This window comes from Helicoverpa armigera, chromosome 15 (assembly GCF_030705265.1).
Source record: "Helicoverpa armigera isolate CAAS_96S chromosome 15, ASM3070526v1, whole genome shotgun sequence".
Taxonomy (NCBI): Eukaryota; Metazoa; Arthropoda; class Insecta; order Lepidoptera; family Noctuidae; genus Helicoverpa; species Helicoverpa armigera.
In genome coordinates this window covers 1,586,655-1,612,153 of record NC_087134.1, presented here as the reverse complement: position 1 = coordinate 1,612,153, position 25,499 = coordinate 1,586,655, and the positions used below count along the sequence as shown (strand labels likewise).

Below are 25,499 nucleotides of genomic sequence, written 5' to 3'. Positions count from 1 at the left end.
AACAAACAATAACACTATGTTACACTATTAAAATTTGTGTTTATCCCCCATAAGCCTAAAATAGGGTTGCCATAATCGGTACATAAAAAAATACAAAAAATTACATTTATTTTTCTTCAATGCTTTGCATAGAGAACTATAAAATATATCGAAAAAAATGTTAAACTACATTTTCAGTGTTCTGTTCGTGTTCCAATCTCCAAAACACATCTTCCATTGTAGTAACACTGAGGTAATAATCTTCTACAACGTCATCGAATTTCTCCTTAAACTCCTGTAGTTTGGCGAACAACTCACTATACAGTTGGGTATTGTTATCGTCTTCTATGTAAAAGTATAACATGCTCTGAAAATAAATATAGGGAGTCTTGACTGAATAGTAAATCTTCTTAAACAGTGTTGCACCTACCACTTATGTATATTTCATCACGGCCCTAAGGTAGACTGGCAGAGAATGCCTAAGGCGTTAAGTCCGCCGTTTTACATTGTGCGAAAAGTATAAATAAATAGTACTAATGGTAAAGATGAATAAAAACTTCTTGAGGAAACCTAGAGTTTAAAGTCTGGAATCGCCAACCCTCCTTAAGCAAAGGTGGTGGCCTAGTGGGTAAAGAACCAACCTCTCAAATATGAGATTCCAGTACAAGAAAGTACCAAGGCAACCTAGTTTGTATGTTCTTTCTAAGTTTATCTTGGACACCAATGACTGATTAAACTTATCAAACGTGAAGGAAAACATCTTAAGGATACCTCGACTATAAAGTCTAAAATCACCAACCCTCCTTGAGCAACCATAGTGATTAACGCTCAATCCTTCTGTGTAAGAGGAGGCCTATGCCCAGCAGTGAGACGATAAAGAGGCTGATGATGATGATGATGGCGCTTACCAAATGTTCAGCAGTAAGTCTGCTATTGCTGAACATGTTAAGAAACTCCGCCTTATAGTCGACCACTCTCTGTGCGTACTCCAAACTTGTTTCCGTATGCAAATTTAAACTGTCGTCTTCCGATTCGGCTGCAACAATGTGAATTAATATTTTTCTAAGTAATATTGTAGCTATAGTTTGTCTGTTTGAAGCTACTAGTCCGTTAGGAATTCGCGTTTAATAACCCACTTATTGAGAAAAGTTATAAGCTACTTATGGTCCAATCACTAAAGGATCTTTTCGGCTGGTCCTATGGCTACAAACTGACACTTGAAGATCTCTGATGCCTAGTTGAAACCAAATTATGTTAGGGTCGGTTTCTAGTCTAACCAGATCCAGCACCAGTACCAGTGTTTATCAAGAGCTTGGGTAACTCTATACACCCTTTTTAAGACTGGTTGACAGACTTTCAAGCTTCTGTCTATCCGTAACTGTCAAGTTCAAATGACAGCCAGTAATTTAACTCGTCATGATGACCAATCACGGTGCCATATTTTACCAAAAAATAGCAAATACAACTTACATTCAGAAGATTCGTCATCCTCAGCGAAGATTCTATACCTGTCCTTCCTATAAGCTGTGACGAGTCTAAGCTTGATCCTTGCAGTGTAACCCTTGGCGATTGACTGCAGAATCTCGTCAGCCGGTCCGATGGCCGCGAACTGGCCTTTGGACATTATTGCTATGCGCGTGATCACTGGTTGGAGGAGACGCCAGTCGACGCTACAAAGGGTAAATAAATCAAATTGAGAACCTCGACCTTTTCGGGATGTCGGTTGAAAATAATTTAAGGAATATTTAAATTTTTTTTGATGCATAAGTAAGTGTTTTAGAGTCGCGTATCCAAAGGGGACCCTATGACTAAGAGTTTACAGTTCGCCTGTCACCAGGCTTTATCACATGAACCGTGATAGTTAGAAAGTTTAAGTTTTCTCAGATGCTGAATTACTGTTACTCTAACAAATACTGAAAACTAGAATTAAATAAATAAAACAAAAATTTTGTGGAGTCATTTTAGCATGGAACCTTTTATGCGCGAGTTCGACACACTAATTTAATGTATGTACTGCTTTAATTCATTGAAAAGCCTGCTCGTTCACTTCAGTCATACATTGTTTAGACTTATACCATAATAGCGACCCGTTCCAGCTTCGCACGGGGTTACACTATTCCCCTACTATTTAATTAATGTTATTATACATGACGGCGCCACCGTCGATGTGTCAACCGTCGATGTGTCAACCATCGATCTGTCAACCATCGATCTGTCAACGGTGGACTTTATAAAGCGGCGCGCGCGCACGACTCGGGGCATTCGTTCGCCGACCGTTGCCGAGTGCACACCTCCCACAAATTCGTGATAAATAATTGTAGTGACTAATACTGTGTTAATTGGAATAAACCAAGTGATTGTGTGAGAACCCCTTTGTTTTATTTAACGATGTCGGATCCTGACGCCGACATCAGAAGTGGGATACAATCCGAATGCCCACATCTGTTAAGGATTGCCCTGCATCGCCCACGTGTTCAAAATGTGAAGATTCCAGTGGCAAAAGTTGATACGCCTGATACAACACTGCTATCGCATTGAATCAAGCCAGGCAAGCACAAGCAAGAATCCTGGGTGGTGAATCTCGTACTGCAACATGATGTTGGTTGGTTGGTGAATGACCAGACTGATTTCGGGAGAACTCGCCACGTGAAGATAAATTGCCTACCCACTAAAAAGCAAAAAAATGGAAGTCGATAATTTAAAATGGAGTTTGTAGTAGAAGATTTATTAAGAATTTCAGCGAAGGTACAAGTATGGTAACCACGGTTTTGGTAATGGTATCGGTTTCCATTGTTACATGTCAAGCTAGTTATTGAAGGTATGCTAGAAAATTAACCGAATTTGTCTTTTTTTTTTTTTCTTCATGTTTCAACAATGACGGTGGTCATTGTGCATTATGGCGAGAAAATTACGACGCTGCCTGCCATTAGCCCAACGTGTCATTGTGAGGTCGGAGTGTTGGTGCTCGTGCATCTCCGTGGCTTCACGTCCGCGAAAGCTTTGCTGTACTGCGCGCCATAGCGATGTGCGATAGTCACGCACGTTGAGTGAAAAACCCGGTGAGACCAATCCATTGTTCAATCCATAGTTTTATGTTGAGGTTATTTTTTACACGAGGTTATTAAACGTGGAACTGCCTCGTTGACTAGTGGTATTGGTAAAGTCTTCTAGATATAGTTAGTTGCTTATTGAATGTGAGGATAACGATACCCAGCGGAGATATCCCAAATCGTAGTAGTGCTAGGTCTGACTTCGGTCTGAAAGTCCGACTCACACAATAGCAGACTAGTAGAATTGGCTGTGTGGTTGTAGTAGGAGGTTTGGTTGTTGAGTCTTTTGTATTGTAATTACCTAGAAACGGCTATATTAATAGCTGACCTCTCTTTACGAATTCATAGATCTTGATCATAGAGTTGGGCCTTTTGGTAGTCTGACTTCAGGGATCCAATACAACCTTTCAACTAGGAATACCTTATTTGAATCCGTACTTAGGCCTTGAACAGTAGCTGTTGTCTTCCGGCTAGTCTTTCCAATCAGAGAATCGTATACCAGTCGGAGTATTCGAGAAATCCTGTAAAAATTCTACTACTCTTATAACAACAGTAGATTTTTTGGTCAACAGTCAGATAGGGCGAGCAATGCGAAATTTTTAGTGCCTATTTGCGATTGTAGAGAATGATTCGAATGTTGCGCGACGGGCTCGTAAAAGTTCATTATAATCATCATATACCCGTCAGTCATCATCATACTCTTCAGATCGTTGTTGTTGATGTTGATTGAGGAGCAAATAGTACCAGGTTCAGTGCAATATACCGTATACCAATCGAGCTTATATTTCATTTCTACGAGAACGATGTCTTCAGATCTAGCGAGCTTCTTAGTCGACTCTGCTTAGTCGTAGATAGAAATTCGAGATACAGCAAACGGAATGATTTAGGAGGAAAATAGCTTCGACAAAACAGAGCATTTTAATCTTTTAGTGATAACAGTGACATTCCTCTTGAAGATGATTTTGTTCGTCTAATTTGAGCGGAAGAAACCGAAACTCAATTGCATAGGAATTTCTAGGGCTTTTGCTTTCATTGTAATAGACGTAGAATATGATAGGTATCTTCTATGGGGTTTCTTGCCGAATATTCTCCATGGGAACAACTGTATGGTCCCGTGCAACTAGTGTCGTGAAACTTTATAGGAAATCGCTAAGGTTCATTTGAGACCATCTTATATTGAATTCGAGTACTAGTAAGACCACTCGAAAAGTGATAACATACCTGGAGCCCGTGTAGGCTTACTTGAAGTGGCTTGTATTCCAACTAAGGACTCAGGAGGCCGAGACGGCGGCTCACGATCATGGAAGGTATAAGGTGTCATCTGATAATGACGGTGACAGTGACGAATTTCAATAATGTTCTTTGACCTGTACTTATATGACACGACTTCAGAAATGATCATGATGTTTGACTGACATGACTTCAGAAAGTGATGATTGGTGGACTTAACGTAACTAACTTAACTGAACTAGCTCGCAGGGCCGTATTCCATGACATGTGACAAGTGTGACAAACCTTGGGGACTGCCCTGACACGTGACTGGTGTGACTGATTCTAGGAACTGGCTCTCTGGGTCAATGTTCCACGACGTGTGACATAATGAGTCATGTTAAGAGCTGGCCTTAACGGGTCGTAGGTTCTGGTGACTAACTGACTATTTTGTGTAGACTGTGTGAGATTTTGTGAAAAAAAAGTAAGCTAAAGAAAAAAAAAAAGGGGAAAAAAAGTAATAAAAAATATGGTTTAACAGTCTCCGGTTGTAATACCGATGAGAATGGTTTAACAGTCTCCGGTTGTAAAACTGATGAGAAGGGTTTAACAGTCTCCGGTTGTAGAACTGATGAGAAGGGTTTAACAGTCTCCGGTTGTAGAACTGATGAGAAGGGTTTAACAGTCTCCGGTTGTAAAACCGATGAGAATGGTTTAACAGTCTCCGGTTGTAAAACTGATGAGAAGGGTTTAACAGTCTCCGGTTGTAAAACTGATGAGAATGGTTTAACAGTCTCCGGTTGTAGAACTGATGAGAAGGGTTTAACAGTCTCCGGTTGTAAAACTGATGAGAAGGGTTTAACAGTCTCTGGTTGTAAAAAAAAAAAAAAAGGGGCTTGCCGGACCAGCACATTTAAGTCTGTTGTGATTGACCTCACAACTTAAAGATTTGACTGACTTGATTTGATGTGACTGAGTATGTCAGGATGAGCGAACAGTTCGTTGTCTTGTTCTCAGATGCTTAGAAATCGCTCGAGGACGAGCGTATGTCAGCATGGCCGTGACGGCGCCACCGTCGATGTGTCAACCGTCGATGTGTCAACCATCGATCTGTCAACCATCGATCTGTCAACGGTGGACTTTATAAAGCGGCGCGCGCGCACGACTCGGGGCATTCGTTCGCCGACCGTTGCCGAGTGCACACCTCCCACAAATTCGTGATAAATAATTGTAGTGACTAATACTGTGTTAATTGGAATAAACCAAGTGATTGTGTGAGAACCCCTTTGTTTTATTTAACGATGTCGGATCCTGACGCCGACATACATATTAATTTTCCTTTCCAATCACACTATCCATCAAAAATCGCATCATAAACCGCTGCGCAGTTTTGAAGATTTAAGCGTACAAAAGGACATAGGGATGCAGTGACGGAAAAAGCGACTTTGTTTTATACTATGTAGTGATAAATCCCTCACCTAGTTAAAGCAACAACAACCGAAGCAGGTTCGGCCATCAGCCGCTGCAGAGCTTTAGCCACCAGTGGTTTGCAGAACTCATCCATTTCTCTCATAGGTTCGTCTAAGAATGCCACTGTAGGGGCTTGTATCATTGTGTTACATAAACTTAAGCGTCGCCTACAACCGCTGCTGTATGCTGATACCACTGTGTCGTTGGCGTGGAGACCTGCAAGTGATAGTGAGTGGTGAGTGAGTTGTGATGAGTGAGTGGTGACGAGTGAGTGGCGATTAGTGAGTGGTGATGAGTGGGTTGTGATGAATGGGTGGTGATGAGTGGGTTGTGATGAATGAGTGGCAATGAGTGGGTTGTGATGAATGAGTGGTCATAAGTGAGTAGTGACAGATGACTGAGTTTTGATAAATTAAATTATTTTAAAAAGAACGTGTGAGTATAGTTATATAAGTAATTTTAATGCAAAATTGCATTGACAGATGGATTCAGTGTTCAAGTATGAATGAGATATATTATCATCCAGAACTACCAAAAAGTTAAGCTTAAAGTTTTGAATCCCTCACCCATATACCGCAGAGCCATCACAGACATTCTATGTGCCTTATTCCATGAGTAACCTTGCAGCCTCGCGATGAACATCAAGTTCTGATGACCAGTCATGAAATCATCCAAACCTCTCGCGTGGGATGTCAAACTGATTTTGTGGACATACTGTAACATAGAAAGGTAAGTTAACAAGTCAGAATGTCTCGGTGGTATTTAAAACGTTGCAATGACTATTGTACGCCCTAATTGTAACACCTACTCTATAAATTGTGGAATGCGAATAAATAATATAAAAATCATATTATGTGCATGACGATTCCTAAAGGTTGTTCCTAGAGAGGTCAGCCAGTTGCGCAGGACATATTATAGTGCAGGCGCATTTGCGCAGACACAGGTGTACTCCTTATTTTTTTACTCTCATAGTCCTCAGGGACACCACAAAAGAGAGAACACAAGCAGGACCAACATAGCTGCGAAAATTTGCACATCTCTCTTTGTTCTCCCTTTTTTTGTTTTTTGATTGGATTTCCTCTTTCACGCAAAAAAACTTAGTTTATTTAAACAGTATTTACCTGAAGCCTATTGACTCTAATATGTTGGCCCTGTATGAGCGACTTTCCTCTAGTCATGACGAGGTTCCCAGCAATCATGTTAATCACTGAACTCTTGCCCGTCGCCTGAGGGCCGAGGATCGCGAAGCATTCGCCTGAAATTGTACGTAAATATTTATGGTCTTACTTAAAACTTAAACATGTGTCAAACACTTGTCTAAAAAAGGTGAGGCTGCAAAATGGACCTTATTTCAACGTCATAATCAGATTTTTTTTAGACAAGTCTTAAACTGACGTTTAAAAGTTTTTTCATCCCACCATCTCGGAAAGAGTAGTTTTACCTTTTGATATCTGAGCGCAAAAGTCGTTTTTATCCTCTAGAGCGGCAAAGTGATTTGAATTTAGAACATCGTGTGCAATACTCCATTTGTGACAATCTTGATAAGACTTTTCAAAGAAATACATATTAAACAAATAGAATACTGCTTAAAATAATTATTCAATTAGTTACGTAATTTTTATTATTATTTTTACATACATTTTGAACCTCGTTTCATTTTACACTGAGTTTTCAAATAAATGAACTTAAATAGGTACTTCTTTTTAATTTGATACTCATATGTGCGCGCCATTTTGTTTTTAAATTTCCTCGATGAGGTGGGATGAAAAGTTACGTGTTGCACTCGAGTGCAAAGATTTTTCACCTTGTGCTCTTTTGATTCCCTCGCTATCGCTCAGGATTCTAATTATTGAAACACTCGCTACGCTCGTGTTTCAATTTTAGAATCCTTCGCTTGCTCGGTCATCAAATTGAGCCCGCGGTTAAAAAGCAACTTTGCACTCTTGTATAACAAATAACTATTGTGGTAAGACGGTTATTTTTTAATCTTGATATGTTATACTTATAATGTTTAAAGATTGGATATGTTATACCGATAATAGAGTACATAAGCACCCTAGCTCTAGAGCGGAACATGGAGGTACCGGAGTGCTCCCGCCAAGACTAGCCAAGTAAAACGCAAGGTTTTGATTGTTGGCATTGAATAGGCAGGGAATTTATTGGAAAAAAATATTCACTGTCTGGAAGTAACACTGTAGGTTACATCTACATTCAGGAATAAGTTCCCTCGTCACACGGATGTGCAAGAAACAGCCTGTTATTAGTAACTGTTACTGTTACAGCCTTTTTATCGTCCCACTGCTGGGCACAAGCCTCCTCGCACACGGAGAAGGATTGAGCATTAATAAGTTATTAGTAACAATAAAGAAAACTAACCAAGTTTGGTGGCAAAAGAAACACCTCTAACTGCATTCCGTCTTTGTTTCTTTTTCACCTCAAGTGCGTATTCCTTGTGTATGTTATTCACTACTAAAATATTCTCTTCGTAGTTCTCTGAAAAATATACACACCAATAGAATATCCTTAGTAATGTATTTATTCTATTGTTTTGCTTATTAGAGATAGGAATTTGACATTACCCGTATGAGGCTTCTGACATCGGTTTTATCCGCAGCCCTACGTAACTTCTTTCCCCAAATGGATAAAAAGTAGCCTACACAATAGATATAAGCCTAGATATAAGCTATATATTACTGGCAAAAAAAGAAAATTCTTTTACCAAATACATATCTGATTATGTCATAGGCCGTATCTCATCAGAGTGCGTGAAATAGTTCTAAGGGAACGCGGATGAAAACGCAGGAATCAGATAATACAGACGACAACATGTCATCCTACCTCAATCTGTCAAATATCTTTAATCGATTTTCAACCTTATCACAATAGGAGAAGCTTACTATTTAATATACAATAAAAATAAAGTAAACGCACTTACTAGTTCTAATCATAGTTTGCACATAATTCTTCTCCCTTCTAACGTTTTCATCGTTGAATACTTGTTCAGGTGCTTTGTAATTAACTAGGGAAAACTGCTCATACGCATACTGTGGTATTCTGTATTCTAATAGAATAACTAGGATCTGAAAATTTAAGAAACTTAAAGTACTTAAGTAAAATCTGTTCTGTGTGAGTAAATAGAGTTGGTGCGGTCAGAATATGGATGGGTGGCAGTCGCTTTTAAAATAATGTAGTTTTATTTAATACTTACTTACAATTTTCCGTATCGTCCTTTTTCAGGCTGTATTTTTGTTCCAAATTTTCTTAAAAACCGGTACAGATTTTTTGGCGTACAAATAGAGTTATTATTAAATACGAATAACTTACCCCAAACAGCATAAAGTGTACGATCAAGTTAATAAAATCAAACAATCCTGATTCATATGTTGTTAAGTATGGAAAAGGCTCCATTGATGCCGACTCTGTAATTGTAATAGAGAAAAAAATATATATATAAAGATTATATTGTATACTTACGTATGATTGGGAAATGTTCTGAACCCCCAGAACAGGGGACTGACGCAATGGCTCGCGTCAGTCCCGTGTGTCACTAACATCAAGTATGTTATCTCCCCAAGCGAAAAAAAAGGACTCAATATTCTCTCGAACCGTGATACAGAGGCAATTTCATAGTGTAAAGTATAACATATAAAACATGGCTTCTTTATGTAAGGTATAACCAAGTAACTATTAATCTGTGGTATACCTATCAACTGTGCCGTGTAGTGTAGCATAACGGACCATTAATGTGTCAAGCTTTGGTTTCTGAGATGTAGAAATCTGCCTATATTTTCATGTAAAGTACGACTTATCTACTACCTAACTAGTACTTACTGCAACATTTTTCAGAATCAAAGCTATCGTCATCAATGAGCAAGTTAGGACAGAGTCGTTTGTTGAGCGAGCAGTAAGTGTTGAGCCGCGCCTGCAGCGTGAGGCGGCCGAGCCCGACGCCGAACGCGAACAGGGGACTGATGCGGCCTGAAGCCTCGAGCATGAAGTATGGCATCGCGAGGTACATGGATGAACGCCAGGAAGGTTCTAGAACGGCGAGTAGGACTGGGAAGACGATGCCTGGAAGAAGTGGTTAATTTTAATATGTTGGTTTTAGTCAATTACCTATGTGTTTTTGTCGTAATTAGACGTACTCTCGCTCACCGACCATTCCTACTGTGCGCACATATCGGCAAATTACAGTCTTTTTATTGAAATAGGGTTTTATTTAGTTGAGACCAACAGCATCAAAACTGGAACTTGACGCCCGAACAGAGTGTCAAAACACTTGGTCATAATAATTAAAAACTATTGAGAAACATGTACCTATATTTTTCATAATATTTTTGAACTTTTTAAGGGATGTTATTTTGAATTAGAAATTATCAAGTATTGTGTAAGAATATTTTAACCATTATGTTTTTACACGGTTAAATCGAATTAAACAATACTAAAATAATCTAAAAAAGCTTGTTAGCTAATATAAGAAAATATATAAATTCTGAAATGAACTTACCAAAAAATATAGAAGTGATGTAAATCTGGCTGATAGCTAGACTCTCATGTAGGATAAAGCTCAGTAGATACAGCTGTGCCAGAAAAGCTAGTCCGAACATTAACAGCATCGCAAAAACTGACCCTAAAATAATAATGTTCTTTACTTATTTCTGTTAATTAGTTGGTAATTAACCAGAACAATAAAAAAATATTCTGATTCAACATATATGTTTTGAAAATAAAATAATAAAAATAGAGTTAATTTCTTTTTTACGACTATCGATGAATGAAAATACATCGAGGAAGTTTGAATTTATCCAAGTGAGCGAAGTTGTCCCCACGTGACGTATACAAAACAGAGGGAAACAGCTACTAAGATCCACAGGTACGGCATATATTTTCTAGCGTTTCATTAAATTAAAAACTCCAATACTCGCTGGCACCACATTTTCCAAAGATACAATATATATTTTTATTTTTACCCGGGTGCGCGAAGTTATCATCACGTAACATATACAGAACAGGAAAAGGGCTACTAAGATCTACAGGTACCTCATACATATTCTATCGTCTACCACATTAATAAAAACTTCAAAAACTATACATACCTAAATACCTAGGCTGTTGAAAAGTCCTATCAAAATCCAGTAGCACCGCAATCACTAATACAGGTATAATTATGACTATCATAAAAACTATCATGTGGGCTAATAATTTTGACAGCCAGTGTATAAAGGGGGAACACCCCGCCATCATGTGGTTGTCTCTGACTCCGCATTTACGTTCCTTTATGCATAGGATTATAATTGGAGTCAGTGGGAGGATGGCCACTGAAAGAAAAAGTTGGTTTCAAAATGTTGTAGGTATTATGTGACTAGAGTTTTCACAAGTTTGTCGGAATCAGATTACTAGATAAAAAATTATTCAGTATTTTGCAACATTCTCAATGAAAACTGGTGAAACCCTGAAGATACTGCACCAATGGCGATGTTGCCTTATGTGACTTGTGTACCTCATTCAACAAATTTTTTAGTCAACAAAGAAGCATTAACCAAATGAACGCCTTCTTTTTTATCTGGTAGCATGAAGTAGTATCTGAGACTCGGGAAAATAAGAAATTGAACTATCCTCATTTTGATATTTAGTTTCATCACACAAAGAAATGTTTATATTACATTGAGGGGATATAATGCCAAAATTAAACGGTCTTGAGACATAAAAAATAGAATAAGGGGAGACGAGGGATATTTCTATTACAAAGGGAGATAAAATAATGGGTAGACAGGGGAAAATACTCATATTGTTAAAAATAAGTGGCCATAAATTGTCCAAACTTATTAACATAGCGGAAATGTTTGAGATTTTATTTGAGGGTACACAGAATAGGATGATAATATGAGAACTTTATTGATATTAATAGGAGAAGAGGAGATAGAGCTTTGTGGTATGGTAAACTACGAGAGAGAAAATTTGAAAATAAATAATTTTGAAAAATTAGATGACTAAAGAGCTTATTCAAGACACCGTATCTGAACATAACAATTAAATTAATTTAGCAAAATATCAATTATGGTGTGGTATACTCACAGGTACCTACAACTTATGTTTTTAACCGACTTCCCAAAAAGGAGGAGGTTCTCAATTCGTCAGAATCTTTTTTTTTTTTTTATATATTTTTTATGTATGTTCACCGATTACTCGGAGACGCCTGGACCGATTTGCAAATTTTTTTTTTTGTTTAATAGGGTTTACCTCCCAGGTGGTCCCATAGTCACCAGGTCAGGATCTGATGATGGAAACCCTGAGAAATCGAGGGCAACTTTCGAAAATTGTAGGCATACGTAGGGTAAAAGCTTGACACTAAGGCGTATGTCTGATAACACACTTACACTTATGCGGATAGTGACAACTATGCTTGTCACTGAAAAGCTAAAAATAAAAAACTTTTTACAAAAAAATAAAACCGACTCCCAAAAACACTGAAAAGCAAAAAAAACTATTCTTAGGTGCATCGGCCTAGAAGTCGGTGGCGAAATAAACTTAGTTACATCCATTAGACACTGACATCTAGGCCGATGCACCTAAGAATAGTTTTTTTTTGCTTTTCAGTGTTTTTGGGAGTCGGTTTTATTTTTTTGTAATTGAAATGGGGTGTTCAAAAACAAATTATAAATGCCATTTACTAATTAAGACGTTATCAACTTTAAACCAAACATATTTTACATAAAGATGATACGTCAAAAAAAAATATAATACGTAAAATACTTACAAAAAGTCACCCAAGATGTCCACTTGAGGCACAAAAACGTGCTTTTGGGTACTTTAACGACCCCCGCTTTGAGGTCCAAAAGGGGTTCATACGTAGTTCGAATAGAATTCTTCAAATAAGGCAGGAATATGGCCATATACAAGTTGCTGAACATATTGACGGATTGCGTACTTCGTAACGGGCTTAAGGGGTGAAATATTTTAGTGTAATTATCAGTTATTTTGAAGCCTACAGTTTCGTCGTTTAGGTAACCTGCTGTTGGATCCCTGAAATCTGAAAAAAAAAAACAATTAAATTAAAAATAATATTTCTCTGGAATAGTTTGTTCATTCATTTTAACCCGCTTCAAGATACAAGAAGAAATAGAAAAATGGGTCTTTACCTCGACCAATACTACAAAAGCGTATGTAAGTTTCTCTGCAATTTTTCGCGGTGAAAAAGAAAGCTCAACCGATTAAGATTAAATAAAGGGTGGAGATACATTCTTGATACGATTATAAAGTTTTAGGGCATACGTATAAATATTTGTAAGGTACTATTTTTAAGCTGAACTTACAAGATTAAAGGTACATTAAATTATTATATTGTGAATTAAATATTACAAGTTTTATACAAAAAATTTCTTCAAAAACTTACCCCTATCAATATCAACAGAAAACAGCGGCTGGACTCCAGGAAAGTGGTCCATGCCACTATACACCGCACTGCGTCTAAACGGGCCGACGTTATACAGTAGCTGTTTCGGCTTATCGGCTGTAGGGCTCGATATATGATGACTGAATATCTTGTCGAAACGCAGCACGTGGTTTGTGGTCAACGTTATTATTATTATACAAAGTATTGGTACTACTACTCGCTGGAAAATAATATATAAAAAGGAATTTAAAAAGTAATTAGTCCGTATTTTAAATCAGCAAAAAATATTGGACGCGTTTCTTTTCTTTTCTCTGCAAACAAATGACAAGGAAGATGCAACAAAATATAAGTAATTAAATAAATAATAAAAATAATCGTTAATCAAAAAGCGATCATAGATTGGTTCGGTCGGTCCGTGCAAGAATTCTTAAATCAGAATACCCAGAAATCAGAATGTTTGACAACCAGTATCACCAAGGGTTGTGTTGAACAGATAAAGGGGTTGAGGTCAGATAGGCAGTCGCTCTATGTACAACACTTTTATTCAGATGCATCCGGTTATACTGGAAGCTGACCCCAACATAGTTGGGAAAAGGCTGAGTAAATGATGATGATTAATGGATTTTATGTAAATAACTTCTTACCAACACTAAAAACTGATATTTCTTTGCAAAAAAATATTCAAAAACTCGCATCTGTAACAGCTTTATCTGTCTTAATGTAAGTTGTACACCAGCGTACTTTTTTACGGTAAAATCTGAAAAAATAACATTATACCTATATAATAGATTTGCTTACAGAATAAGCATCTGCTTTTCTTAGAAACAATTATTTACTTTGAAAATTTATCCTGGAAATTCGTATTTTTTTAGGATTTTTATAGAACTACCAAGGTTTTCTGCTAGCAGTGGCGGACCTACCGTAATGGGAACTGTCGGCTAGTGTCGGCCCTAATGTAATTGTGACCTCACAGTATTTTTTCTATTTATGTAATTCGCTACGTTCTTCCCTGTTACTTCCCTATGTTCTCCACTTTTAAATGTACCAGTATGTAGGTACTTTCTTAAGCACTCTCTTATGTACGCGCCCTATATGTATACACCTTTATCTACTTACTTCCTTATGTAATTCCTTTTGTACTACCCTATACACACCCTTATGTAAATACATTTGACACTACACTTTCTCTACATAAATACATTTGAATCCAAAACTTTCATTACACTATGTAGTATACGCTTGCGCTTTACTTACGTCGAAATGTAGTGTCCGTGTCATTTCTTATATATTCCCTTTCTGAAGCTTCAATAAAGCTGAAATTTAAAAAGGAATACAATTATTTTAATTGCATAAAACTATCCATTTCTATGCAGTTGCAAAAGGAAAAATACTGGCCCATACGACAACCAAACCATACTCAGCCATATAGATACTTACCTGATCAAATCGGCGATTTAACATCTGAAAAAGGTCCGGTTATCGTTATAGTTAAATATTGAATCCTACCGTTAGATTTAAAGTCTTTCGTGCAACTTTTTAGTTCAAGTAGCCTTTTAATCTAAGCCACTTCATGCCAAGGCATCTAAGGACTTCACGAAAGGTTACCAGAAAACAAAAAAAGAATCAGGAGACGAGTGAATAGGTCAAGGCTAAGTCGGCCAAGGTCGGCGGGTAGCAGTGGATGCGGGTTGCTGAAGAACGATCAAGGTCTCTACGTTTACTTTGGGGTAGGCAGCAGACCGACACTGGACGTCTTTCAGCTGGCACGACGACGATGACGAATGAAACTACAATAAAAAGTAAGTACTCAAAATAAACAAAAGAATACAAACTTACTTCGAAAAAACCTCTTCCATGAACATCCCAACGTCCATTCTATCTATGCCAAAGGCTGTTTTCTTAGCCTCCAAAGCTCTAAAAAGTTCAGGATACTTCCGAAACTCCTTGCAAGGCAGAGAGAAGGTTATTCGCTGAGTACCGTGAATGGTACTGTTGGGCTCAGTAATCACACTCTCTACTATTTCTTTGACGTCCGCTATGTGGGTACTGTCTCGAGTCGTTATTGATAGATTGAAGCTGGTGCCTGGAGGTGAGAAATATAGTAAAATAAATACATTTAAATTATTGATAATTAATCTTGTAAATTGTATGAGGGGCGCGTGGCTAAGTAACAGCCGCACAAGTCGATTGATTATAAAGTTAAGTAACGTTTATCGCGATTGGTCCGTAGATGAGTAACCATCTTCTCATGACGAGGTGTTTTGGAAGGCACGTTAAATAAGTCTATCCCGGCTGTCATTTGAAAATCTGAGGCCATTGTAACTGGTAGACAGGAGCCAGAAAGTTAAGCCGAGATGAGTCTAGTTGCCCAAGAATTGGGAGGTCACCAATTCACGGACCGACCGCACCAAGAGTTACTTGACCCCATGTTCGACCGTTTCGCTTAGCTGTGACTTACCTATAAGCTTCATAACAACTTATCCTGAGATTAACTTACCAATAGCATTTTTGAGGAAGGTAGGTGTGCCGTGACATTTGAGCTCTCCATTATTTAGAATAACTATCCTGTCGCCGAGCACATTCGCTTCCTCGAGGCACGATGTCGTCATCAGAATTGTTTTTTGGCCGCGAAGGACCTGAAATATATTGGAAAAGTAGTAAATACTGTCTATAGTTATGGAAATATTTATATAAATATTGTTTAAGTACTTTGGATAGGATTTTAAATTAATTTATCATTTATCTTTTTACCCGACTGCCAAAGAAGGAGGGTAATGTTTTTCGAGTGTATGTAAGTATGTAAGTATGTATGTATGTCTGTTCCTTTGTGACCTCCTGTAGCCTAAACGGCTTGATGGATTTTGAAGTATGAGGTATCGTTAGATTTGTCTTGATTACGGGAGTGTCATAGGATACATTTTAAGGCTCGAGCAGACCGGATGCGTATGCGTAACCACGCGCGTAGTCACGCGCGTAGTTACGGCGTAACCATGAGTTGTAATGTATGGAAATGTATGAGACAGGCCACACCGCTTGCGTAACGTAGACACGCGCGTGACTACGCGCGTGGTTACGCATACGCATCCGGTCTGCTCGAGCCTTTATCCTAAAAGTCCCACGGGATATTTTTTCTAAATTTCCCTTTAAAAAAATATGTATGCGGTATCATTAGATTCATTTCAATCACGGGAGTAATTAATATAGGATACGTTTTTTCTCAAAATTCCCACGGGAACATGTTAATTCTGCGTCAACGCAAAGCAACTCATGCGTTAGCAAGCAAAAAGCGATTCTTTTGGCGATACAATCACGTCGTCTTGATCAAATGCATGAACGTCGTCTTGATCGTCTTGAACGTCGCATTGGCGGTAAATTTATGTTGCGGAGTAACATCACTCGTAATCTAAAGCCAAATGTCGTCGAAATAATTTAAAATGGTACTTACATATACATAGTCTTCTACATCTACAACATTTTCGTTAAATAAAAACAGCTAAAAAGTTATAAATAAAAGAATTATTATTAAAAACAAAATACCCGACTGCACACTAAAAAGAGTAAAACAAGCCCCACAATAATATTGATCAATACAACTTTACTGAATATAATTTATAAATATTGATGGAAAGCATCGCAGGCGGGGACCACCTTGACCGCCACCAACGAAAATTCTGCTAAATGGTGCACAACCCAAATGACTATAAATGAGCCTCTGTTGGTCCCCGCCTGCGATGCTTTCCATCAATATTTATAAATTATATTCAGTAAAGTTGTATTGATCAATATTATTGTGGGGCTTGTTTTACTCTTTTTTTAGTGTGCAGTCGGGTATTTTGTTCGCTATTTTACAAGTGAGAGAATGGACATCAGAGAGGTTTTCAAAGCATGAAGACCTAACTATAACGTACTCCCGACTTCACTCATAATTCTCTAACTACTTAACTAAGGTAAACCTTTCTTAAACTACTAACAATTCGGCATACACAAAGTTAAGGATACACACACAGATAAAAAAAAACTTGTTTCTTTGTTTTTGAGAAGTCGGTTAAATGAAGCAATGTTTTACCATAATAAGGTCCCACAGTCGATGCCTGATATCCATATCCATGCTAGAGGTCGGCTCATCCAGCACCAACACATTTGCATCTCCCGCTAACACGCATGCGACCTGGTATATAAATAGTTAAAAACTTTTTACTACATAAGAGCTAACCTAATCTAATCTGATAGAAAACGTGGAAAAGTAATCTAAACGTGTATATGTATGGTAAGGAGTTTTTTACTATATAGGCCATGAAACTTCAGAACCGATTGAAAAAATTATCTCACTGTTGGGAAGCTACATATACATAGGCTATATTTTATCCGGGTAGAGGAAGAAGTTATTGCGGACCGTTCGTTTTACTTTTTTAATTCTCAATTCTTCATTTGGGGACTTAATACCACTTATTTTTCTTTTAGAGACTTTTTTCATTTAGTTCTCTATGTTCGAACAAAGTCTTACCCCTACCGACGTGCTACCCCGTGCTATGCTCGATAAAATAATGTCTCAGGGACGTGGTTGAAACCGTGGTAATGTTCTTAAGTATATATTTTTCACAAATACCTGCAAACATCTACAAGTACCAGAAGACAGTTGCTTGCTATAATGGTCGGCAACGTCAGACAGCTTGAGTTTCTTCAGCAGTTGGTCTACTGTGAAGCCTTCCTTAGGCTTTCTTTTTAACTGAAATATATTTTAAACATTACATTAATATCACTTAGCAAAAGTTTGATTTTATCGACTTGAGGACACATGGAGCGACTGCCTATCTAACTTCCAAAACCCAGTTACCTGGGCAACCAGATACCCAGAAGACTGGTTATGACAATTTCATGCTTCTGACTACCCGCAACGACTGCCAAAGATGTTCAAATGAGAGCCAGGACCTACCAATGTAATGTGCCAACCCATCCACTTTATTTTCAAGTTCAACAGTTACTGAGCCACGACCCATCAATCACACTCAATCTAATATATTCTTGAGTAAAGAAAAAACGCACCTTTCTAAAGAAGGTGATGTTCTCTCGAACAGTGAGGTGTCGGAAGCAGATGTTCTCCTGCATGCAGAGCCCCACGTCCTCTCTCAGCTCCATCACTTTGTGTGCTACATCCATGCCGTTCACGTAGACTGTGCCTTTGGTAGCGGCGATCATACCTGAAATTAAGGTCAAAGAATCATTAGTACCACCCATGCAAAAGAATGGCATTGGAAATGATCGCGCATCTTGATAAACTTTAATTTTTAAGCCACTACCAATAAGTATGTACCCGGATCGGATTAACAGATACGCTGTCATTCAAGACCTGCTTTTTAGTATCTTGGCCGATTGAATTGTTAACCTCCTTTTTTGAAACTTGGAATAACAATTAAAATATTCAGCAGAGTTTATAGAAAAATACTTCGTTATCCTATGCAAAACTGTCTTAATGCCCTGCTCGAGATAGAGGCCACATTTCAGCGCAATTATGCGATTTTTCCCATTTTACTTATAAAGTCAGCAAACACAGCTTTTTTTTTTAACGACGTCAAAAATCATCAAACGACCCCTCCCGCTGTGGGTTAGCAGCGGTGAGGGAGTGTCAGACTCTTACTGACTAAAAACCGTCGTGTTCCGTCGTAGGCCTTTTATGTACCAGGGCCGCGGTATCTCTTTCGAACAGCCCGCAGCACAGCTAAGAATTCTTTGCTGCTTCTGCATTACAAACAATTGAATAACGCAATTTTTTTAAACACACTGAGAAATCTAAGATATGACATAAAATCCAGAAATTATAGTATTGTACAGTCAAAAGTAATACCTGCCACTATAAGCATAAGGGTGGTTTTCCCAGCGCCGTTGGGTCCCAAAACCATGGTAACTTCACCCCTATAGCAGTCAAAAGTGACGCCATTCAATGCAACCACTTCAGATTTACCCTCGTTCTCTCTAAATATCTGAAAACAAGGTATTAACTACTTTTCTTATTCTTGAATTCATCCTTAACTATATTATTTAATTAAATAGAAGATATTTAATTGTTCTGAGGGTTTATGTTTGTTACTCTTTTACGCAAAAAAAAAAGACTGAATGGATTTTGATTGGCAGTAATATATGTAGCTTTTGCATGAGAATAACATATGGGTTTCCTTTTTATTCGGTTCATAAGTTGTTCACTACGGAAGCGGTGAAGCCTCTGGCGGAGGATACTGCTTTATCCTAGCTTCACGATTAGGCATAAATTTTATAACATGTTTTGGGCATTTTTGTAAAACTATGTACTGCTATAAAAGTTAAATAAACAACTCACCATAGTTTTTCAGACCAGGTACTGAAAACCAAACATACATTATTTAAACATAAACCAAAAATTGTTATATTTTAAGAAAGTACCTATATGTGTTCTTGTTGTACATTGTGATTTATATACTTATTTGAAAATTAATAATTTTAGTTTAAAAATGGATACCTTAGCCACATTGTATACTTGTATGGCCATTTCAGCCTTCCTGGGCCCTTTTTCAAAATACTTAGACTCTCGTTTTCGTTCCAGATAAGAGGGAGGTAATATTATTCTTCGTACCTTTTTGTTATACCAAAACGACATCTGAAACAACACTATTCACTTACAAACAAAATCATATATGTACAATTGTACATACTTAAGATACCTATATATTTTTAGCTCGCAGTCTGTAAGAACCACTCCGCACATCTGAATAAAAATTGGCTTATTATACCCTCTCTATCTGACTGACTATGTTCAGCAGTGGACGTCCTATGGCTGAGATGATGATGATGATGATGATGATCTGACTGACTTAGCAGTTCTTGAGATATGGGAGTTCAATCAAACCAAAAAAAGAAACAAACCAGTATACGGGATATTTAACCAGGTGGGGGGAGCAGCTCCCTTGAAAAGCCATCACTGCATAGTATAAAACAAAACTTCTCTGTCCCTATATCCCCATGTATGCTTAAATCTTTAGAACTTCAACTGATTTTGATGCAGTTTTTTTGAATAGATAGAGTGATTGAAAAGAAAAGTTTATTTGTATAATAACATCCATTAAATAATGGAGAAATACTGTCACCCTTGCGAAGCCGGGGAGGGTCGCTAGTTAAGAAATAAATTTGGTATTTACCTTAAACAAGAAGTTCCATTTCTTCCCGACGCCATAATGACCCGGTTTGACTAGATCCAGATACCAGGCTACGGTTGTAATCACAGCAAGTTGTATATAGAAGAATAGCCACACTCGAGATACCGACATACAGTTGTTCGAGTGTTTCTTGTACATGTTCGCAAATTGACTTCCTTTGCCTAATTGAAAAAACTTAATTATTTCGAATCTAATGAAGTAAGAAATTTAAATACACCCTGATGCATAAGGATGCAAAGTTTGACAGTTATGTACCTATGTCTGTCTTTCTATGATTAACGAATGAACTGATTTGGATGCAATTTTTTATTTTTAGTTGGTAGCTAGTTTCTTTGTTTCGTAAGCTGTAGTTCTAGATACGATCCACCAAATACGGTTCAGCCATTTTAAGTTTTTAGCGGTTCTGTATATCCAGGAAACTGCGCTGACAGAGACACAATATTAATGGGAACAGAAGTTAAAATTCACGACTTTTTATAATAGAAGCTTTATCTTACTTTCAAAATTAAAAGATACAAAAAAACAAAATACCAACACTAACCTATAGTTTCCAAATAAAGCACCTCATCCCAATACAAATATATAGGCGCGTGAGGTAATACACAACATATGAGGTAAACCATGAAGGTATACTCTTTGTAAGAGTACCATATAAAGTCCAGTATGAACGTAGACATGTAGAGGAGAAAGCCTAGGAAATCTGCGAGGTGCCCTGCAAGGAAAGTTCAGTTAAATATTCGGGATCTGAACGCTGAACTGCTATAAGGATTCCACTACAGTTTTGATAGATTTTACATGCGTGACAGATACCTAACTAAGTATAATAAGGAGTCCAAAATAAAACAATCTAAGGGCTTGTCTGTAGTGGCCCCATATGTATCAAGCGCGTTTTCAACAAAATCCGCGACATTTACTTTTTTATGGAAAATCTTCAAATGAGTCCTCCCGCTGTGGGTTAGCTGCGTGAGGGAGTGTCGGACACTGACTAAAGACTCATCGTGTTCCTTCGTAGGCCTTTTATGTACCAAGGCCGCGGTAACATCCGAATAATCACTCACACAACTGATATAAGTATTTTAGTGTAGGCTCCCCTAAAATCCCTCGATTGCCAATCTATGTACTTTCCTAGACATCAATGGGTACTTACAATCCTGGCACAGAGCGGTAGTTATAAAAGCGAAAGCCATCGTGTTTATAAAATGCTGCAGTATTGTCAAGGCCATAAGGAAGAAATTGCTATGCGGCAATATTGGCTCCGTTGTGATCTGATGATAGAAATTTTATTTTATATTGTTTTAAAACGTCATAATAGAAAAGTCATTAGTAAACAATCGGTAATTTTAGATGCATCTTCAACTACTTAATCTTTTCCCAAACTATATGGAGGTCAGCTTCCAGTCTCCGTCCGTCCATTATTCGGATGCAATTGAGTATCAGTGTTTTACATAGAGCGACTGTCTATCTGACCTCCTTAACCCAGTTACCCGATACCCCTTGGTATTAATTTTCATAAACTTACGTAGCCCATTTTTATGTTTAATAAACCTTTTATTGTGAAAAATAACAAATAAAAATAAATAAATTCCATGTATCTAGTGCTATTTTAATTACAGCAGGAACCATATAAACTTACCTTAAGAATAAAAGTAACCGGTAAAGAATACAAAATGCCGACTAGTGTAGTTTCCAAGATATGGGAGAATCTCAGCACATCGGGGCATACTCCCGACAGTTTCATCAGCTCCTGAAGAAACGAGATTATTGTAAAGAAAAACCAATGAAATAGGCATCTCGGATTACATTCTTTTTACATAATTTGAGAATATTTTGAAGATCCAAGACAAGACTAGGAGAGTCTTGTAACGACAAAGGGTATATTTATAAAAATCAGTATAGGTATATAAAGATAAATAATATTCATAAAACTTTTACACACAAAAACACATCAAAACAAATTACTGCAATGGTTGAAATGATTTTTAAGTAATTATTATTTTCATACATGGATTTTCTTTTAAACCCTGTGTTAAAGTAGGTATAACTCGGTATAAGTCACAGAAACTATGGAATCTGAGGAATCGAAGACAATCATGTCTAAGTATTCTTGATCGTGCATTGAGCACGAGCTAGAGAGTTAAGTATATAAAGTTTAAAAGCAAACCACTCAGACAGCGACAGTACCCCACTCTCCCCCGCAAAGGGGAGCGAACGATCATCGAGGGCTGATGGTATGTCTACCACCGCCCGCCTCACGCTCAGGGCACCGCGCCACATCTCATCAACGTGGCTTGTGAGGACTCACATAGTGTGAAAGTCTCGTGAAGAGCTTACTATAGAAATGATCCTATGAAGTAAGGTCTTGGTTCGAAATGGTTGTACGGCGCGAGGTCGTTCAATCGCGGAGAATCTTAACACCGCGATGTAAAAAGTGACGTCATATGGACAGCGACATCTAGTGGCACGATTTGGAAATGAGAATCACGTCATATGCTGAACTGAAGAGAATCTGAATCTTCAATCTTGATAAAGTATTTAGATACTCTTGTTAAAATACGTTTTATTGTTAGAATTAATATGTTTCTTGACTAAAGCTTTAAGAATGTATTCCTTAACACAATCAATTTCATCGTCACGCTTCCCATCTTTTGAGCAACGTGTGAAACATTGACAATGACATATAGTGACACAAAACGCGGGATATTTGAATTTAATATTTTAATTGCGATCAATTAAATTGAAATATATGGAACGGTTTACAATGAAGCTGATATTAAAGGCATATTTTTTTTATTCAATATAATTATGTCATCCAAATAGCACAGTTATGATTTTTACCCCTTGTTCCCCTTTGGTTGTATTTTTTTGTTTTTTTTTTTTTGGTCTACTTAATTTTTAGATAGTGTAAAAATTTTTGCTTACTCTCAATCCAGATCTCCTTTCCTCAATCAGCCCAGCAGCATAAGACAGGAAAAAGGGCAGTGGTGCCACAATGGTACAAATTATTATGAATTTATGTAGTGATTTCAATTCTTCTGATATGTACTTGGGTATCTCAATCATTTGTACCATCTAAAATATAATAAATAAAACATTAAACTATTATTTAATAAGACTGTAACTTAAAAAGTTTTGAACATAAATTGAAATTGAAGAAATAATTGTTTTATGATTTTGTTCTCCTTAATCTCCAAATGATGACCTATTATTAGGAATAACATTTTTAGTTGGTATTTGTCTGTCACTAACTACTCTTTACAGAAAACTGGACAAGCCATTAGTTATATGAATTCTCATAACAAAATATATGAATAGGTATATAGGTATATTTTATACCATTTACCTGTGAAATATTCTGAGCAGTGAGTTGCTGAATGTAAGCCCTGTCTATGGCCCATTGTAATGTTCCTAAATGCTGGGGACCAACTTCCTCTGTAAGATAAATATTTATATGTAGACAAATGCATTAAAACCAAACTTAAGCTCAACTGTAGACATTGCATTACACAGATTATTTTATTTAATAATATACTAAGGCAGGACCTTGAGTTGAATAGGATCTTCAGAATAAAACCTGCTTACATAAAAAAAGGTTGTAATTAGATAGTGGTTTACCTGATCTTGTAAAACTTAGGAAAAACGAATTGAAGCCTTTGTTAAGCGTATTTTTCACGTGTATACTGTTCGCTCTAATTGTATAGTCTAAGTTAGGAGAAAATGTTTCATTATTCTGAAAATTTATTAAAATTGGATCATTAGGAATTTATTGAAGGGACAAAGTAATATGAAGACACAATAGGTGATGCAGTTTTTAAAAGTTATGAAAAATAATTCTATCGAAATACTTAAAAATCAAATCCAACAAGACAATAGTATTTTCTACAAACTAAGTAAGTTTTAAGAAATACCTTAAAATGCACCTCAACAATACCACAGGACGAGGCATTCAATAAATTTAAGTCTAGCGGTGAAATTGTATAATCAAACTCCCATTGTTGTTTTGGATACACCGCTGTGAACAATTCATAATTAAATTTTTATTAGAAATTATTTATTTGTGGCTATGGATGTAATATGTGACTGAATGCTGTCTCAGGCGCTCAAGACAATTAAATAGAGCAATGTAAAGACTTGTGGAGTTAATTCAGTTAACATTGAAGATTGTACAAAGATATTTAGCAACAAAAGTAATGATTGCTCAATATTTTTCTTGGAATTTTGATATAGCAGCTGAATCTTAAATAGTGGAGTGGGTAGCCTTGAAAGCAATATGTACCTGACTCATTATCATTCAAGTATTTCTGCACTCTGCGCATCAGACTGTCTGTAAAATTATTTGAAGGTCTGTAAAAGACTCTTGTCAAATAGTCAGTGTTGTTGGGCCTCTGAAAAGAGGATTGAATTTAATTTTAATACACTAAAAACCACTGATACACCTAGGTACTCATATCACAATAAGTAAATACTCACATTAATCATTTTATTGCCAATATGTCCTTCGAGAGTAGTTTGGTATATAAAAAGTAAAATTAAGAACACAGATAATCCGCCATAAATCTCCCAAAACGTGTGACAGTACCGATGGGCTCGCATATGGAGATACTTCCATAACAGAGCTACTAGGGGAATACAAAGGTTTGTTTTGTAATCTGTTGCTCTTTTATAAATGAACATGATTAATACCCAACTAAAAGTAAAATATAAAAATGCTTGTATTCAAATTTGGCGGAAAATAAATAATATTCTCTGACATGTTGACTTGACTGACAGTTAGTAGTGACATTGACAGTTATAAAACAGTGTTGCAAAAATATTCTTCATCCATAAATATAGAGGTCAGTGCTTCATCCTCTAACCTTCTAATTTTGTTTTCATGTAGTTTTAATTTCCAAGAATGTAGTCCTTCATGGTCTCTAAACGAAGCGATGTGAAGGCAGCACCCAGACAGACGATAAATTAAATTGCACAATATATAATTTAATCATTAGAAACTCTATACGGTAAATTATGCACAAAGTAGTAATATTGTGGAATTTTATAGACTGTTATAACCCCATTCAAAAAAGCTTTCAAAAGAGTTTCCATTTACTTTCTGTAAACTTTTCATCCAAGCCAACAAGCCGGTGCATGCACTAGGTATGCCAATGAAACTAATAAGTTGATGATTCACCGGAGGTTCACCGATTCGCAAGAAGATCACCTGGTTTATGTTAATGT

The 25,499-nt window shown here is 37.1% G+C and overlaps 1 protein-coding gene and 1 non-coding gene across 2 annotated transcripts; both read right to left on the bottom strand.

Moving 5' to 3' along the window:
• Positions 1 to 46: 46 nt before the first annotated feature.
• On the bottom strand, positions 47 to 25,097 carry LOC110373979 (ABC transporter A family member 4). The gene is made up of 33 exons (XM_064038320.1): positions 24,753 to 25,097; positions 24,559 to 24,667; positions 24,191 to 24,294; positions 23,898 to 24,012; positions 23,626 to 23,714; positions 23,205 to 23,354; positions 21,919 to 22,029; positions 21,433 to 21,550; positions 20,827 to 20,997; positions 20,268 to 20,446; positions 19,592 to 19,729; positions 18,944 to 19,079; positions 18,145 to 18,299; positions 17,708 to 17,827; positions 17,168 to 17,269; positions 15,599 to 15,737; positions 14,938 to 15,184; positions 14,356 to 14,414; positions 13,746 to 13,858; positions 13,102 to 13,321; positions 12,466 to 12,738; positions 10,805 to 11,026; positions 10,216 to 10,338; positions 9,540 to 9,779; positions 9,033 to 9,127; positions 8,644 to 8,788; positions 8,085 to 8,201; positions 6,830 to 6,963; positions 6,275 to 6,422; positions 5,717 to 5,924; positions 1,450 to 1,649; positions 888 to 1,015; positions 47 to 346 (listed from the first exon to the last, which is right to left on the bottom strand). The coding sequence occupies exons 1-33, from the start codon at positions 24,954 to 24,956 to the stop codon at positions 161 to 163; spliced, it is 4,998 nt and encodes a 1,665-aa protein (XP_063894390.1). The 5' UTR covers positions 24,957 to 25,097; the 3' UTR covers positions 47 to 160.
• LOC126055585 (small nucleolar RNA U3) lies at positions 22,445 to 22,646 on the bottom strand. The gene has a single exon (XR_007511545.2). It is a non-coding gene; the product is annotated as a small nucleolar RNA U3 (small nucleolar RNA).
• Positions 25,098 to 25,499: the final 402 nt, after the last annotated feature.